Here is a 19,649-nt window from a genome sequence, read left to right on the forward strand (position 1 = left end):
GCTCCTCGTGGAGGGCCTCTCCTTTTATATTGGCGAGTTAGTGACACCGAGAGCAGAGCACACGTGTGCTGCTGGGCCAATCCAGGATTAGGGTTAGGATTAGGGATATCGGTTATGAAATGGGATACAGGGGTATGTGTCTAAGAAAACTTTCGTCATCGACCATTTGCCGGATGTCCAATAGGTTCGAGCCACATGTCATTTATTGCTCACAGCTGCTGTTACATTTTACAATCCTAATCTATTTGTTCTTCCCGTTCCTCAGGATAAGGTTCGCCTATTTGGCACTTGGTTCCAATATCTAACCCAACGGTTCTGTCCCGAATGGGTTATTAGTTTAAAATGTTATTTGACTCGTCGCTATCGTAACGGAAGGTCTACTGGTCACTAATTTTTTGTGATGATGAAAGTTTCTAGTCGAAGAAAAGAACCGTGGAGTCCGGAAGTAACATTACATACGAAGAGTGTTTATATCGTTGTTTGTTATATATATATATATATATGTCAAGATGGAACTTAAAGCTACTCTGCAAGGTTAGGCTTTTAAGGATGACTGTCAAAGGTCCGATATCTGTAATTGTCCAAGGACTCCAAGAGGAAGATTTACTCGATTAGAGGTTTCAGTCGAGTCACTTGACAATAATAACGAATAAGATCTCTCGATCTAACTGATCGCTCGATCTAACTGATCGCGGCTCACCACTAAGATCGATGGAGCGATATGATTGCGGACCGGCAGAGTGTCGGCTTGCTAAGTAACTTGTATAGTCGCGAACTGGCAAAGTTTCATGTCGGAGATAGAATTTGACTGACTGTCTGTTCGTGAAGGGCCTCCTTTTTATATTCGCGAGTTAATGGTGCCGAGTGCAGGCCTCGCGTATGTTATTGATCTAATCTAGGATTAAGATTAAGGATATCGATTGTGAAATGGGATACTGAGATACGTGTCTAAGACTTCCGTCATTGACCATTTGTCGGATGTTCAATAATTTAAAGTCACATGTGTCATTTATTACAGACAACTGCTATTTCAGTTCGAAATTCTTAATCTATTTATTACTTCTTCTGTTCTTCGGAATAAAGTTCGTCTATTCGGCACTTGGTTCAAATATTTAATCCAACAACTTCGTCCCAAGTGGATTATTAGTCTAAAAAGGCGAATATTATTCGGCTCATTACTATTGTAACTTCCTATAGTAGAAACAGATGATCTATCGGTGTTACTTGTTAATAACTTTTATAATGATGACGAAAATTCTAATCGAAGAAAAGAACTGTGGAGTCTGGACGTAACAGCGTAATGTCTAGGAACGTGTATCATTAACTAATAAGATTGATGTGAGTTAGCCTTTTCGCGAAAAATGCGTCAGTCTAATTGAGGAACTATCATTGATTTTGCAAAAAGCATCATTTTACATAAAAAAGCTAGCCTTTTTGTAAAAAGATTAATTTCTCAAAAAGGCTGCGACATATACACTGATACCGCCGATCCTCACGCCTACGAATATCCCCTGCTTCTCCTTCAAAGGAGACCGCAGTTAGAGTCCCTCTTATAATGCTACTTAATACAAATTGACTTTTTATACCTAGAACCAAAGTTTACGCTTACGAATAAATTTTCTGATCAAACAAAAATTAAAATCATTTGATCGTCTTGCGCAACGTGTTCTTCTGTACGCTGATAATTGTGCAAAATACAATATTATGTTTAACTTCACGCAAGATGATTGAATGCAATCAGCGTATGCCCGACTATGCGAATGGTTGTCACTTGAAAATCCCTTACATCAATGAAGAACTTAATTCAATGATTCTTTATCGTCTTCTTGATATGCAACAAGAAGATGACTATGATCATGTCGGTTGAATGAAGAGAAATATTTTTATTAGACCCATGCTTTTTTGTGTATCTTGAGATTTAAAGAATAAAACATTCTCTTGAAAATAATGGATTTTATCGTTTTCCTTAAATATTTTTTAAACTTAAGCTATATCGAAAAATGTTTCATACAAAAGTTGTCTAGTTGCTCTGTATAACGATGTAAAAGACAAGTTGTAAAAATCAATTTTGAAACAAATTGTTAATAAACAAGTTATTAAAATTTGATTATAGAGAAAAGTGATTATCCCAATCGATTGTATAGAAAAAATTATCAAAGATAACATGTTTAAATCTTTTCTAAATTCTTCTTATGTAAAACTTATTTATTTATAACAATTAGTTGCAAAATTGATTTTTGCAATATACTTTTAACGACAAAAATATTTGTTTATGCTCCGGTCCTATTTACAATTGTTATTTTTTTGCTATCCTTGATGATGTAGACATGGACAAATACAACTTTTCATAATTTATTTTTTTTTGCATAAACATAAAAAAATTTAAGAATGCTTCTTTAGTAATTTTTCCCGTACAATCGATTGGTGTAATCAAAATTTGTCTATAAATTTTTAAATAAAAATAATTTTATAATGGCTAAATAATAATAAACAATAAATAATAAGGAAAGGCTACAAGCGAGATTTTTCATATTCTTAGAAAATACGCTTCAACTTTATTATTAGGTCATCCTCAGTGTAAAGAAATTAAACATAAATTTGACAAAATTAATTAAAAGATTAAAATTATACAATTTATAGTTACGCAAAAAGTTGATAATATTTATTCTCTTTATCTTCCGCACAATGCAATGCTTTTCGTTCTGGTAATATTATCGTTTATATTCTTCCATTATAACAGTCGCAATAAGTTCATAATGATAAAAATATTGAACATGATGAGTCATTAAATAAAAATGTACCAGCACACATTCTGTTATCAAATTAATAAAATAGTAATAAGATTGGAAATAAGACCGTTTATGTTAGATACATTATTTTAATTTTTATAATCTATTTTATTAAATACACTACTTTAAATACGAAACGCCACTACGGTCTGAATGTTAAGATGTTGAATGATGATTATATATATTCATTTAAATAAATTAATTTCAAAAATTATAATTGCGTGTCCATATGGTTCTCGGATTTTCAATCAATCTAAAATATTAATAATTCTTTCAAATTTCCCAAATTTAATCTTTAAAAACTATAATAAACTTATTGCGAAAAATATTGCCTCCACCGGGATAAGTTTATTACAATTTTTTAAGATTAAATTTGGGAAATTTGGAGGGATTATTAATATTTCAGATTGCGTTGAAAGTCCGACAATCATATCGGCACGCAATTATCATTTCTAAAATTAATTCATTGAAATGAATATATATAATAGTTCAACATATATTTTAACATTCAGACCGTAGTGACGCTTCGTATTTAAAGTAATGTATTTAATAAAATAGATCATAAAAATTAAAATAACAATGAATAAATGATTGTTATATTCAAAATTATTAATATATATAATCCTTATTTTAATATACAATTGTATTAAAGTGTGTGTTAATAAATAAAATTATTATATACAATATATATCTCAACTGCGATTGATAAACTAGGATATAATTAGTAATTAAAACAACGGGTTAATTTAATTCGCAAGAAGCAAATGCAAGCGACATTTTGTTGCTTTATACTCGTATTATCTTATTATGAGAGGGGATAAGATTGGAATAGAGATAGGAAAGGAACAAAGAAAAAAAGAAGGGAAGAAAAGACTAGGAAGGAGAAGGAGGCTGCAAAATTTGTAGATAAGAATTAGACAATGCTTCCTTCTTTGTCATTTTGTTTGTTCAATCCCTATTTTTATTTTTTAATGTGAACCATTTCAAAAATCGATCTTTTATTGTACGACGGTTCCTTGTCTAAGATCTTTATATCTTTTCAATTAAAATTATGATTATAGTTAATACGATGGTCACACACACACACACACACACACACACGCACGCACGCACGCACGCACGTAATCACCGATGGAGAACCAGTCTTTTTATGAATGTCCGAAATATGTTTATTTTTCTTGTTTTTAATTTTCTTTTAGTTTGTTCTACATAACTAGCTTCACAGTTATCACAAGAAATCTTATATATAATATTTTGATTAGCTAAATAATCTAGTCTATCTTTACCTCTAGTTATAAGGCTTTTTAATATATTTGAGATTAAATATGATAGTTTACAATTACATTTATATACTATAGGTAAAAAATATTTAGAGATAGATTTTATATATGGAATTGTAAAGAATTTCTCTTTAACATGGATATTTTATATTATTGTTCTGTGTGTGGTATTTTAATCTTTTTTCAATTGTTGAAAAAATGAAAGAAAAAGGACAGCTATTATTTAGAAAAATATTAATAGCATCAACCAAATTCTTTTCGTGGAAACGAGAATGAGACAATTTAACTATTTTATCAACGAAACCGAAGATAATACCCTTTTTGTGACACAAAGGATAGTGTGAATAAAAATTAAGAAATTTGTCCGAACAGATGATCTTTTTGTATTTGTCAAAAATAATCTTATGGTTATCAATATATAATAATCATAGTATCCAAAAAACTTAATTTTCTCTCAATGCCAATCTCCATAGTAAAGTGCAATCTAACATGTAATGAATTAAAGATTTCTAGTATTATATTTATACTATCTAGTAGAGCCGCTAAAATGATCGGATGACACATAACGGATGACATTTTAGCGGTAATTATAAAATGTATAATTTTAACCGTTTTATTAATTTTTTCAAATTTGCGTTTAATTTCTTTACACTGAGGATGACCTAATAATAATGTTGAAACATATGTTCTAAGAATTAGAAATACATAAAAATCTAGCCCCTTGTAGCCTTTTCTTATTTATTTTTTTTTAATATTGTTTAATAATTTATTTTTAATAATTTGTTGCAAAATTTTATACTGTTTTACAGAGCATAAGAAACTGTACAACTTTTATTAGGCTAACAACCTAATTCCTGAAAATAATCTATTACTACGAAAACCTCATAAGAAGTAGATCCTGTTTGATCATCTTCCAACAGTTAACTTGTTGGCATAATGCTGATAAATAAGATGATTCGCATATAAAGTTATAATATAAGCTTGTTTCAAAATGTCATTCATAAAACATTTTTGTATATACTATAGTTTAAAAGATAGTTTTGAGAACGTTTTTTTAGGCTTTCATCTTTAAAGATAAGAGCCATATCTGGTATCTTTAAAGATGAAAGCCTAAAAAACATTAGATACCAGAAAGTTTACGGGTTATCGTCGTATTTTTCCATTACTAATGTCAACGTTTCGTGAACCTTACCGTTCACTTCATCAGAGCGAGGAGCGCACTGATACTGACAAGAGAAATGCCCAAAGTGATAATCGCGAATTGAAATATATATCGTTGGAAAGGTCTCGCCGAGTAGAGTACAACTGTGCAATATTTCGCTTGAATAGCGTCTCTAGAAAGCGTTATGTGCAATAAAAGTTACAGGTACAAGATACTCTAAAAAGTCTCAAAACCAATTAATTAAAAAAAATATTTAACAAATATTGCCGACATTTAATTATGGATACCCTAACCTTCGTTATTTGCTGATAAAATATTATTTTATTTTATCCGATCCTAGAGTGCGCCACAGGGAGGCCACGGTAGGATTTTATACTCCATTTTTTCTATTCTTTATTTGTTTTAATTTTCCATTTTTAATTTTTTTTATTTATTTTTACTTTATATTTTTATTTTGTTCTTAATTTTTTATTTTCTATATGTTTTTTAGGTGCTATATTAGATCCTAAAAAGACCCTTATAGATATGAAATTATTTGCTCTCACTAGTTTTGGAAAAAAAATTTCAGTGAATTGGTTAATAAAACATAAATCGCGGTTTTCGTTTCATTTCAGACCAAATAAAAGCGAAGAAAGGAAAAAAAAACGCAAAAAGACTAATAGTAATGATAACGTTCGAAGAAACAGAGATCTACTGCAGAAATCATATGAACATTTGATGCATGTAACATTTTGATTACAAACCTAATAAACACGTTCTTCAAAAGAAAAGTTTATATCTTTTAACCTTTTAAACTCCACGTATAGAACATCAAATTCGCCCTTAAACCATGCATATCTAAACATCGGTTAAATACTGGAGATTGAAATTTATTTAAAATCAAGCTGTAAATTTTAATATACAATATTTTCGCGCCTATGCAAAAGCGTTTGATTTCCAGTAAGAAAAGCATATTCCGTAAAACGCTTGATGAAATCTTTCCATTGATGGAAGCAAAATAGATCGAGTAGTTGCATGAAACCCGTTGAACTTTCTGGCAAAATTTTTAATAAAATAGTAATATTATCATCTTGATAAAGTTCGTCTGACTTTTGAGCATCCCATGAATCTAGAATAAAAACGGCTTTTTTTCTGGATTTTGTTCAACGAATTTAAAGACATTTTGTTCAATGAATTTAAAGACATTTTGAAAAAAATCCTTTACAAGTCTGTCTAGTTTGCCAGATTTAGAACATCGAATTACAAAATTTTTCTCAAGTAATTGGGAAGTTGTATGGTTACGTGCGCGCGCGCGCGCGTAGGAAATTTACTATTAATTTCCTGGAGACAAATCATCATTGGCGACATCAATTTTCCTTCCATAGAAAAAATCGGTTGGATAGTATAAGAATGAGTTCGAGCATTTAATTGAGGGATTACAGCTATCGTAATTTTGTCACCTGTTAATGATAGCGTGCAGTTGGAAAATGGCATGTAGTTAAATCCCGACTGATCGGTATTGAATATTTTACTTGCATCAAATTTTGAATACATGTTATCAATAAAATCGAGATGAAATTCAACGCCTTTATTCGCAGTTTTCTCGACTTCGTATTGTTTCTTAACAGAGTGAATAGACAGATTTTTCTTTATGAAAAAAAAACTTCTTTTAAATTTATTGACCTATTTCAACGACACTTTGAAATCTACCAATCCAATCAATTTAGCATGGTACAGAGCCCACCATCGAATAGTTTGATCATGAACAGGAATTCCCTCAAAACGAGCCTGTATGAACTACTCTGAACAATATTTTGTTACAGATTGCCATTTTTCCCGATGTGTGCCATGCTGTTCAACATATTACGAGTTATATACGAACATATATACGAGTTTTAATTGTATTAAAAGATCACTTTGGATGCTCTTTGCATGTTTCTACGTTTTGCTGCGCATATTCGAGTGGTATAAAAACTTCATTAGAAGATAAGCTTTCTTCCTCTTCATAAATTGGCTCGACTTCATCATATTCAAAAATGATATCTACATCATTAAATATTTTGAACGCAAATTGGTCTTTGTTATCCATGGATATGATTCTTTCCATTAACTGAATCTTTTTACGAGATGGGCTGCCCTCAATAGTAAAGTAATTCACAAGCTTTTGCTTAAGAAGCTCAAATACTTTTAATGCTCTAATGGCCATTTTGAGCAGAACACAAAAAAGTAAACACGTTTAATAAAAACAAGATAGCAAGATTAAATGCAAAGTAAAATGATGCAGAGAGGAAAAAGAATGCAATAAGAGAATGCAAAAAACAAATCAGATTTCACAATTTGCACTTGGGAAGTGAAAAGCACTTCTTTATTTCAAAGAACGTTTGCTTATTTGGATGCGTGCGTGCGTATGTCTCAAAAGACAAGGTAGTATCTCGGTGCACAAAAGCACTTGTGACAGTACCGGTGCGACACGACGCGAGACCGAATATATAGAAACAGAATAATTGTAAGGCGCAAAGTTGATCTTTTATATCAGGCTTACAGCAATGAGCAGCAATAGGTGGCGCTATAACGCTTCGGCGGTTGCTGCTTGGTCGCAATTTGATATCTCGGAGTGAGAAGACATGCGAGAGTATTGTTTCTATATATTCAGTCTCACGCTGTGGTCTCCGAGAAGAAATAATTCTGAGTACGATTCAAGCCGTGGTAACTGTAATTTACTGTAGTGAACCAGAAATTCATCAGGGGGGGGGGAAGAAAGAAGAAAAAGGAGGAGTTTATCTGCGCGCGCCAAGACACTATCGTGTCTCTTGACATATACATATATGACCCTAGAAACTTAACCCAAAATCAAATTCTTATTACCATTAGGTACACATTGTATAACTTCTATTGTACATAACGCCTTTTAGAGGCGCCATTCAAGCGAAATATTACACAGTTGTATTCAACTCAGCGAGACATTTCCAATGATATATATTTTATATCAATTCGCGATTATCACTTTGGACATTTTCCTTGTGAGCTATTCCTCCTGGAAATTCTCTTTATATAGATGCTAGAAAGGGTTGGGGGTATGTTGAGGAAGGGGGAGAGGTCTTTCTTGGCTTATCAAGAGAGTAGTTTTCCATATCCTATTTACATTATAACATGAGTTTCGGTTTAAATTGTCTGAATGTTTCTGTATTTCTAGGGTCTCTTTGTATTTTCTCTAACATATGTATGACATGATTGTAGCTATAGTAGCTGTTTTGTCGAATAATACTTGATATCCTGTGTCAACGCTGTGTTCTACCAATGCTGACTGTATGACATGTTTTAGCCTGGCATCCCCGTTGATGTTTCTTCATGCGCACATTCTTACGGCTTCACCGATGTACAGGGTGCGGCAGAGAAACTTACTTTTTTTAAAGGTTAATAAAAACGAAACTATTGCAGATATCGGTATAATTCTTTTTTCCTCTTACAGATCACCTCATCAAATTTTTTTTCATGCACTTTTGAAAATTACATCTATCAAATGACGGCCGCCGTTGTCTATGCACTGATTGAGTCGATTTCTGAAGTTTTGCGTCACTCTCTGAAGCATGTCCACCGGTATTTCGGCGATGGCGTTCCGAATGTTTGTCTTCAGGTGAGCTAGGGTCTCTGGTCGATCGTTGTAAACAATAGACTTCAAATAACCCCATAGGAATAATGAAGCGCGCTCGAAAGGCACGTTGAGTGGCGACAATGGAGCGGCCATTACCAAAGTATGCCTCGACGGCAAACGCGCGATGCTCTCTTGTCCAAAGCATGATCGAGACTGGCTGTGGGGGGAACAAAAATTGAGGACCTATCCTTTCGGACGCACCCCCTCCCAGCTTCCTACCTTCACCCCTTGCCGTTTGGCGCGTTTTTCAAAAAAGTAAGTTTCTCTGCCGCACCCTGTATGTATACTTTTCCGCAAGAACAAGGTATTTTGTATACCATGCTCTGCTGTGGAACTGAATGGGAGTCTTTGGTCTTTAGGATTTCTCAATATTTACTCGATCTTCCTTGAAGGAAAATAATTCGAATATTTGTTCAAAATCCTACCTGTCTGTTGTCAAATCCGATCTGTTGTTGCTTTTATAACACATGGATCAATAAGTCCCGAGACTAACAATGAAAACAACATTTTTTTTGCAAAATTTTTTTTTATTCATCAACATAATCACCTTTTAGGGTGATACATTTCAATACCATGTTTATAAAAAAATTTATCTTTCGCTTCAAAATAAGTTTCAGTTTCAGCGATGACCTCCTTATTTGAGCCAAATCTTTTTCCCTGGAGCATTTTTTTAAGATCAGCAAAGAGCCAGTAGTCACTGGGGGCTAAATCTGGCGAGTATGGGGGGTGGGGAAGCAGATCAAAGCCCAATTCGTTCAATTTTGCCATTGTTTTCATCGACTTGTGGCAGGGTGCATTGTCTTGGTGAAAAAGGATTTTTTAAACAAACTACAAAACGACTTTACTCTAACCTCGATAACTCAGCTGTTTCTAGTCCGATCGACTTAAAATTTTGACACGTTTCAAGCAAAGGTTAGTACTCTAGAAAGACGTGGTTACTGGTTTACTACGAGCGCCATTTCTGGGTTAGTCTCGGGACTTATTGATCCATGTGTTATATAGAAGAATTCCATTATGTATACGAACACCTTCGTAATCTGGAGACATGGCAGTGATGAACTTCACAAATTCTTAAACTTCCTCTACAACAAACATCCTAATATTCGATTCACCATGAACATAGAAGAAAATGGTAAGATCTCTTCCTGGATGTTCTTGTGACAAAGAAGGCTGACAATACCCTACATCATCAAGTATGCGGGAAACCAACACACACTGACAGATACATGTTGAGTCACACCATCATCCAACACAAAAACAGTCATCAATACGCTCACTTATGCATACAGTATCTCTGATAAGAAACATTTACAAACAAAACTCAACCATTTAAAACAAATCTTATAGCGGAACGTATACAAAATAAAAAAGAAGTGGACAGGACAATCAGTAAACATAGGTACAAAGAACAACTCGGACACACAATAACCACAGGAAGAGTTAAACAAAAGAAGCTTCTCCATTTTTCCATATGTAAAAGAAACAACAAATCGGATTTGACAACAAACCGGTAGGATTTTGAACAAACACAACATCCGAACCATTTTCAAGTCTCCAAGAAAGATTGAGCAAATCTTGAGAAATCCTAAAGACCAAATACCTCCATTCAGTTCGGCAAGAGAATATACAAAATATCTTGCTCTTGCGAGGAGATATACATCGGTAAAACCGGAAGAATGTCAACGTGCGCATAAAGAAATATTAACAGGATATCGGGCTGATGTATGCCACACAATCAGCATTGACAGAACACAGGGTTGAGACAGGACATCAAATATTATTCGACAAAACGGTTATTATAACTATATTAATGTCATATGTCCCGAGGAGGTACAGAGAGAAATACAGAAACATCCAGACAATTTGAACAGAGATTCAAGTTATAATATAAGTAGGATATGAAAGACTATTCTCTTGACTAGCCAAGGAAGACCTCTCCCTTTCTCCAACATATCCCCATCACACTTTACAGTTTCTACATAAAGGGAATTTCCCGGACGAGCAGCTCAGTATCAGTGCGCTCATCGCCCTGATGAAGTGAACGGCAAGATTCGCTAGCAATGAAACGTTGGCATTAGTAATGGACAAAACACGACGATAACCCGCAAAAATCATCCCCTAAATTTCGAGATAAGTACAAAAAATAGAGGTCTAATATTTTTTCATGCTCTACAACATCCAAAGCTCATTAAAATCGGTGATGGTCAGTTCCGACCGTTCCTTTGTAAGACATTAATCTCAGCGCAGTGGAATATATACGGGATATTCTGCATATCTCACCAGACTATCAACTAATAGAAACGATAATCTAAAAAAAAGTGAAATTGGGGAAAATAAAGCAAGAAAGATTCGAAATATTGTAGATAAACAGTAAGACTTAAGCAATAAACAAATTGATTAATTACAGTAGAAAACGTAAAGCAATAATCTCTATTATAATTGGACTATTCACTTACTACTTTATGTTTTACTACTTATAGTTTTAGACGTATCATGAACTCATGGAATAAATTGCTAACCAAATGTATATACTAATGCCTACTAATGTCCAGTAATACTCAATCTTTCATGTCCTGTAATATCACAGCAGTGTCGCTGCGCGTACCTTAGCGCCGAGACACTAGTGTCTACAGGTAATAACACATGGATCAATAAGTCCCGAGACTAACCCAGAAATGGCGCTCGTAGTAAACCAGTAACCACGTCTTTCTAGAGTACTAACCTTTGCTTGAAACGTGTCAAAATTTTAAGTCGATCGGACTAGAAACAGCTGAGTTATCGAGGTTAGAGTAAAGTCGTTTTGTAGTTTGTTTAAAAAATCCTTTTTCACCAAGACAATGCACCCTGCCACAAGTCGATGAAAACAATGGCAAAATTGAACGAATTGGGCTTTGATCTGCTTCCCCACCCCCCATACTCGCCAGATTTAGCCCCCAGTGACTACTGGCTCTTTGCTGATCTTAAAAAAATGCTCCAGGGAAAAAGATTTGGCTCAAATAAGGAGGTCATCGCTGAAACTGAAACTTATTTTGAAGCGAAAGATAAATTTTTTTATAAACATGGTATTGAAATGTATCACCCTAAAAGGTGATTATGTTGATGAATAAAAAAAAATTTTGCAAAAAAAATGTTGTTTTCATTGTTAGTCTCGGGACTTATTGATCCATGTGTTACACTAATAATAATGCTCTACAATGAACAATAATGCATAACTTCATACTACTTATTATAATACACAATTCTTTTAAGTAATGCCCAGTAATTCTTCAAATCTGTACAGTGCAATGTTTTCAACAGTCCCTTGCATGAGCTTAATTCTCGTAATTTATAGTATGTACAATTGGAAAAGAGTAAATCCATCACAATTTCCTCGGCGTTTATGGAAAATTTTAGAAATCTGCAATTATAAAAACGATCTGAAGTAGGATAAATTAGAATAGTTTTACTGGTTAAGCGAGTCTAAATCAAGGTGAGATATTTGTTTCTGGTAATTAGGAGAAAGATGGTATAACGTGCGCATACATGTATCAAATATAGAAGGAATCGAAAAATACATGCACTTTCAAATTCGCATAACCGATAGAATTATGAAAAAGAGAACTTCTGATGATATTATAGAATATTTTCCATTTAACTCTTTTATATATAGAAAGTATATCATAATTTTAAAGTATTTACTATAGAGTGAAAAATTATAGAGAGTCAATAGTCTTTATCCGTTAAATTTCCGATAAGTAAAGATTATAAATAATTGTATTTGATTATATAAAATGAATACACACTATGATGAACTACACGATTATAACTGTATACTATTTTATAATTATATGTAGATGTCATATGCAGTCTTTCTCTTCTTCTTTCGTTAACGTGCTATTTATACACAATCTATCAGCACTTGTGGTACTTACAGATAATGGTACGCCAGATGTTTATAAGATACTTGGAGGTGCCAGAATACGTCAGGTGGACAAAGATTATTCACACATGAATAACGAAAAAATAAATGAAAATCAAGAGGATCTCTATATCGGTAACAGTGGTAACCCGTGGAATGCTTCCTCAACGCGTATATATGACAAGGATATCTACGTGTATTCATCATCGAACAACGTGACAGCGAATAACATGAAAAGTCAATTCGCGTAAGTTAAATATACAATATAAACGCTTATTAGTTTGTAATATGACAATTGGTAATTGTCTGTTGTATAAAATATACCTACAATAATAATGCCAATAATGAGCCGGATAAACAATTTAAGGACAATGATGAGTCGGATAAACAATTTAATGTCAAAATGGTTTCAATCCCCATTTTAGATCACATCTTCAATATCATTTTCAACCTAAAAAGCTGCACTTCCGAAAGAGTGACATCTTCGATTTTGTTGTCGATTGGTATACTACAGTATTTTGGTGTGTTGATTACAAATGATCAGGAAAATTATCGACAATGTTATTTTAAACGTATTTTTTTCATATTTTAACATACGTTGTCAAGACATACGCTGTCAAGATCATGACCCTGAGTGAACTTCAGATTTTAGTTGGTAATCGTCCTTCGTTTAAAAGTTATTAAGAAAAAAAGTTTAAAAAATAACAATCAAATAACAACAAATTAAAAAATAATCTCATTTCTGCTATATGCTACACGAGAAAAAGATTTGCGTTTGCGACGACTCGAAAGTTCAAGGATCTATGAGCTAGCACGACATTCTATTAATATAATATAAAAAAAAATGATAACGGTTCCAGTAGCACTTTTCATAATCCTACAATTCTACATAAAAATGAAAAAAGTTCCGCATTTTTTATATAAATAAACCAAATATGAAAATGTAGCGTGCTTATTTCGCGGATCTAGCACAATTTTTCTCTAAAATATAAAAAAATGATAAATATTAATACTTTTAACAATAATTCCCGATAGAGTAATAACTCTACTAATACTATAGAGTATAATTTTACTAAAGACTTACTAATATATGCATTTTAAAAACAAAATTCCAATAACTTCCAATTTTTATACATTTTATATATTATACATATAGAAAAACGGTAGGACTCTTGAAGAAAGTGTCGTGTTAATTGCTTATAGTAGTTTTAGCGACAGTTTTCATTAGTTCTAGTTGAGCTCTATGTTCTACAATAACGATAAATAACCAGCAAAGGACTTTTTCTCTAAAATGTAGTGCTAAAATCGGAGATTAACAATTTAATAAAAAATTAATTTAAAATATATAACAGTCGGAACTCCGTTTAAAAATAAATCTAGAGCATAGAACTCTGCTAAAACTATCGAGATCTGTCGGCCTCAACACGCGACCCTGCAACGTAAGTTTTCGCCCATCCTCGCGGATCTCCTCCCCGCCCCTCATCCCCCCTTTCGAGGCTGCCGGATTAGAATCCATCTTTATACTCTACTGATGTATATATGTTTAATAAAAACATAAAAACGAAGTAAACTGCAAAATCCTCAATATATTTTATTATGCTATTTAACATAAAATCTTATCTTCATGAAACATTAATAATAATTTTAAATTTCAAGCACTTCTGACAATAGAACACGCGAGATCAATGGCCGTCGGGCATGGTCCGCCTCCGTCGCTGCCGATCCCCACCTGCTTTACTTACCATTTGATAATTACCATTTATACTTATCATATTTTATACGTACCGTCTCTTCTTCTACATACCGCCATCTTCTTCTTCTAGCACGCAAAGATTTTTATTTATTTATTATTTATATTATTTATATTATTTTATTTTATTGTATTTATTTAATTATTCGAAGAGTGAATTGAACGCTTAGTAAAAGCGCGATGGTACGATCGCGCGCGATGGTGTTGCACGTAATGACACGCGCGTAATACGATACTGCAAAAAAGAATGGAAAGGAGAAACGATTAATTGTGAAGACAAACTAATTTTTTTATTTTAGACATTTATTTATACCTTAGGGGAGACTGAAGCCAGTTGTCACAGTTTTTGATTAGTAATTTTTAGAAAAAAAGTGGATGCCTGATTTTGAAATGTTATATACGTTATAATATACTTACACCTTTTAGGTATTACAAAAAAATATTATTCGTGAATTCATCATAACATAAAAATAGGTTATTTAATTTTAAATGAAGCTGCGAAAATGTTATAATTAACCTCGTGTTCTGGATTGATTGTCACACGTTCTAGGATTGGCAGTAGCATATTTGTTAGACACATTTTAAAAATACTAAATAAATTTTTATTTTAATATCAGTTCTATATTTTAAGAAATAATAGTAATTATACAATAGGTATTCTAATCATAAAATACATAATTTGTTTTTGTAATTTCAATATGAAAAATAAAAAAACATATATATATATATGAAATATAATATATTTATAAGTATATTCTCTCTGAAAATGTGTTCTCTATAGATATTAAAATTAGTTGTCACCTAACCTCGTCTCCTTTTGGTGAATCTACCCCACATAGCTATTTTTAATAAAAGAAATTGTATTCACAATCTTAGAATAATGATTAATTAATTGTTGCAAAGATTTTCTAAAATATGTCATTTTCTATGAATACAGGAATATCGCAATTAATAATGTCAAATACTTGTCAGATAACAAAATAGGTGATAAGAAAAATTTACTCACCAATTTTTTTTCCTTAAAAATCGCTATAAATAATACATACAATGCTTGTGGTACAACAAGCATTGTACTATATGTTATGTATTATTTATAGCATTGTACTATATGTATATTTATGTATTATTTATTTTTTAAGAAAATAAAGTTAGTGAGTAAATTTTTCATTATTCCTAAAATATCTCTTCTCCAACAATAATAACGTCATCATTAATATCTTTATGATCATCATTATCATGGGAATCTCTCCTTCGTTTCTTTACGCATCTATAGCTAATTTTCTTAATATCATCCTCATATCTTTAACACATTGACAGACTGACTGAGCAGCAGGAGTGTGATTTTATAATAAAGATGTTTGTTATAACATGATATCATTTCGAGAAAAAGTACAATGTTACAGTCAAAGTTCACCTCAGCCAAAAAGTAAATCACGCGTTCAAAAGATTTCATTAAAAAACTTCAGCATTTTATCTATTTTAATTAGATTAATGCTTTATATCGATGGGCAAAAGTACAATGTCTCGGTCAAAAATAGAACGCCACGGTCAAAAGTTTATACCTCAGCCAAAAAGTACAATATATCACGCGTTCGAATAATTCCATGAATAAATTTCAGCACTTTATCAGTTAAAGTTAGATCATCATCATCAATATATCAGCGACAAAAAGTACAATGCGAGTAAAAGCGTATATCTCAGCCAAAAAGTATACGAGAAGACGTCGCGCTTGAAAAATTCCACCTCAACATTTTTATCATATGCAGTGCTCCGTGTGTACCATTGACGCGCAATTAAACGTATATCTATTAAACAGCTTTCGAACAGCTATAAACAACTTTCAATCAGCTATAAACAACTATAAACAGCTTTCGAACAGCTATTGAATCGCCATCAGACCGTTATCAGTCATTTTTAACTGCTATATGTTTATTTAAATGTCTACTGGTAAGGGTAGCAGAAATAAAAACATATTAACGTGATATAATAGGTGTGAACATATATTTTATTTTTTAAAAATCTTACAATTCTTCCTGACGTCGCGACCACCAGTTAAATATTTTAAAAAGCACAATCTTTTGCATGTTTTCCATATCGTATGGTATTATAATCATCTAGATTATTAACAAATTCTATATCTTCGTAATGCGCATTCAGAGTTTTAACGATGACAGCATTGGTAACGAGTATGTCCGACTTCCGTTTTTCGTATCCCTTGATATATACGAGTGCTTCATTTTCTTCAATCACGGTCTCCGTAATTAGATGCCTCACTGTGCTATGTCGGAACCATCCCATCATCCTATCGCAATCCATAGTGAAAACATTCAATCAGGAAGAGTAAGATTGGTCGGATCTCATCAAAAAATGCCATAGCATAGGATGTAATGTATGAGAATGGTTCCCCTTCTTAACACTTCCTTGATAAAAAATATTTTATCAACGATGAATCCTTACAGATCTACAAATGTTGGTATGACCACGACGAGCAATTTTTCGAGACTGCACCTCATCCTGTTTTTCTCTCTCTTTTAAAATTCTGAATACTTGTTGATCTTGCAACTTACATAATCTTGTGCACTACGTTGGAGAACAGACACTACACGATATGATGAGGCAATAGACAGTATTGGCGGGCACATTCTCCTTGTAGTCAAATTCTATGAGTACGTCCACAGTGGCGCTATTGATGGATTCGTTTTGTCGCGAGCAATCAATGATTGCAAATGGCTCTTTCTCGATAAATGAGAACATGTTGAGTAATATTTCGAAGCAGTTGATTCCATAATATGCTTTATGAAAACTTGCGTATATCAAACGGCGTATCTCTTGTTGCCAAAATCCAGATTTAAATAGTCGTACGCGGCTTCTCAAGTTGAGCCGATTTAATAGCCCATGAATGCTTGGTCCTATTCTGTAATACAGGATACTCATACAAATCCTACGAGTGAAAACTCATGCTCAGATAACGACCGCTTTCCAATGCTCGCAGCATTGATAATTTTGATTTCGTTTAACGCAACGTGAGGCATCTGTCACTGCACTTTGAATAATTCAACCTCAAGCTCCGTTGCAGGACACAAGCAATTGTAATCATTGTGCGCTCATATTAAGATTAATTCATGGCGAGTGTTGACAACTACGCGTTTGTAATCTTCGCAAAAGCATGTTGAGCGGCACGTAAAAATTAAAGTACCCTTCCTCGGATCTAGAATTCCATCCGTTCCAGCATTCAGCGCAAAACTTTGTCGTCAGCAACACGTAGTTCTTGATGGCATTGATCACTCCGACATTTCTGTTGCTGTCAATCTCCACCGTTGAATTCATGTCGTATTTCATCAAATATGAATGCCACACAATTATTTTCAAGCGTCGTCGGCATCTGATCGTTTTTCTTCTTCACCATTAATCTTCCATCGACATAGAGAAACTTTTGCACAGCAACGTGTACAAATCCTACAGTATGAGTATCCGTATCCCATCGCTATGTCCAAATGTAGTGTTAGCATACGGATTGTACGTGTGAGTCTCAATCTTAACAATGCAGTCGTCAAAGATCGGATCACCGGTAATATTATATTTAAGATATCAGCCATTTCGTACGATAAATCCAATGACTTTAAAAATGCAACGTTGGACGCAGTGAGTTTCTTTCCAGGTGTAATCTCTCCATTAAAAGGTATATCTTTCATCTATTTTGGCTATTCGTACAACACAAGCATCTCACGTTAACGCCATTATACATGCAATCTAACAGTGATCTTCACTCCATGAAAATCGAGCAATCGGCCGTCTTGGTCCACTACGCGAATCATCAAGCGTACGACGATCGGAAGATAAATGATCTGCGGATTTTTCGATATCTTATATTTTGGCGGTACGCTCAGTGAAAACTCGTATATCGTGTGCATGCAATTGTCGTTGCCGTATGCACCCGCGGTCACGTTACACTCGATACGAATGATGTTTACGCTGATGATATTTTTCGGCACATTCGACTCATGCCACTGTCGTAGCTTCAGCACGCAATTCGACGAAAACCCCAACATCGAGCCAATGTTGCAAGGTTACGTAAAATTTATCTGATAGGCGTATTTGATCTCGCTTCTCATCGTTGGCGCGAATCACCAGCGGGAACTCTTCGCTCTTCTAGCGCTTCGCGCAAGAACGTAAAATTTCGCAGTACTTTACAGGTACCGCTTTATATCGCGTAGTTTGTACGATCCTTCGGGAATAATAATTTCTTCATTGTCATAGCAAAACTTGTTGTTTGTCAAATTTACATTAGCCAAAATATAATAGGTTTCAAAGTCCATCAGACTGAGATCGCCGTCAACTAAATCTACCGCTGAAAAGTAGCTCAGGACAAAGACGCTACTTTTGCCGGTCAGTGTAAACGTCAGCGACATGTTTCAAACGAGCATTGAATTAAACGGCGCAATAACAATCCTTAAATTGCTCAACCGTTCGAAAAAATTGTAGACAAAGCTATCCGCAATTGTTTTGATTGTAACGTTGCTAACGCGTGCGATTGTACTCGATTGACACTGTTTGCCAGATATCAATCCAATTCCTTCGGGAGTCGAAGATTACCAAAACTGTCAAACTACGCGATTCCCTCTTTTCGCATATGTCACCCAATGCGTATCGAGTCCCTCGGCATTATCGAGATTTACGAAACCGCTCTCGTTCTCCTTCGATTGGTAATGTAATACTCATAAAGATACCTCTAAAATACGGAATGAGCATACGGTTTACAAATTGTTGCACATTGGTAACTCTCTCCTCTCGGTATTTTTAACGTTTTATTGACGTTTTTTTTTCTACGCGTGACACTTCATCCGCACTTGTAGAAAGCGAGATAAACGTCATGGCCCTCCATGACGCGATTATGATATTATCCATGGCGCAGTTCTTCCAGCTGACACTACGCCGCTTTGTTATCGTTTACTGCCTTGACAATTCCCGCCACGCCGCCGATCAACGACCCGAGAACGACGAGCAACGGTAAAACAGGCAAGACGACGCCGCGGAAGTATCCGTTTGCTTTCTCTTTCTAGTTTTCAAGCTCATACGCTTCATACAATTTTCGTTTTAGCCTTTATAGCTGCCCAAACTGCTGCCCGCCCCCCCCCCTCC

The 19,649-nt window shown here is 33.9% G+C and overlaps 1 protein-coding gene across 1 annotated transcript in view; it reads left to right on the forward strand.

Annotated features, from left to right (window-relative positions):
* LOC108751197 overlaps positions 1 to 13,300 on the forward strand; it is a 51,592-nt gene extending 38,292 nt beyond the window's left edge. The window contains exons 2-3 of the mRNA XM_018491277.1: positions 12,776 to 13,007; positions 13,186 to 13,300. Of these exons, the coding sequence (XP_018346779.1) occupies positions 12,776 to 13,007; positions 13,186 to 13,300 (347 nt within the window). The remainder of the gene's footprint in view (positions 1 to 12,775; positions 13,008 to 13,185) is intronic.
* The last annotated feature ends 6,349 nt before the right edge of the window (positions 13,301 to 19,649 follow it).

The sequence above is a fragment of the Trachymyrmex septentrionalis genome, unplaced genomic scaffold (genome assembly GCF_001594115.1).
Source record: "Trachymyrmex septentrionalis isolate Tsep2-gDNA-1 unplaced genomic scaffold, Tsep1.0 scaffold410, whole genome shotgun sequence".
Taxonomy (NCBI): domain Eukaryota; kingdom Metazoa; phylum Arthropoda; class Insecta; order Hymenoptera; family Formicidae; genus Trachymyrmex; species Trachymyrmex septentrionalis.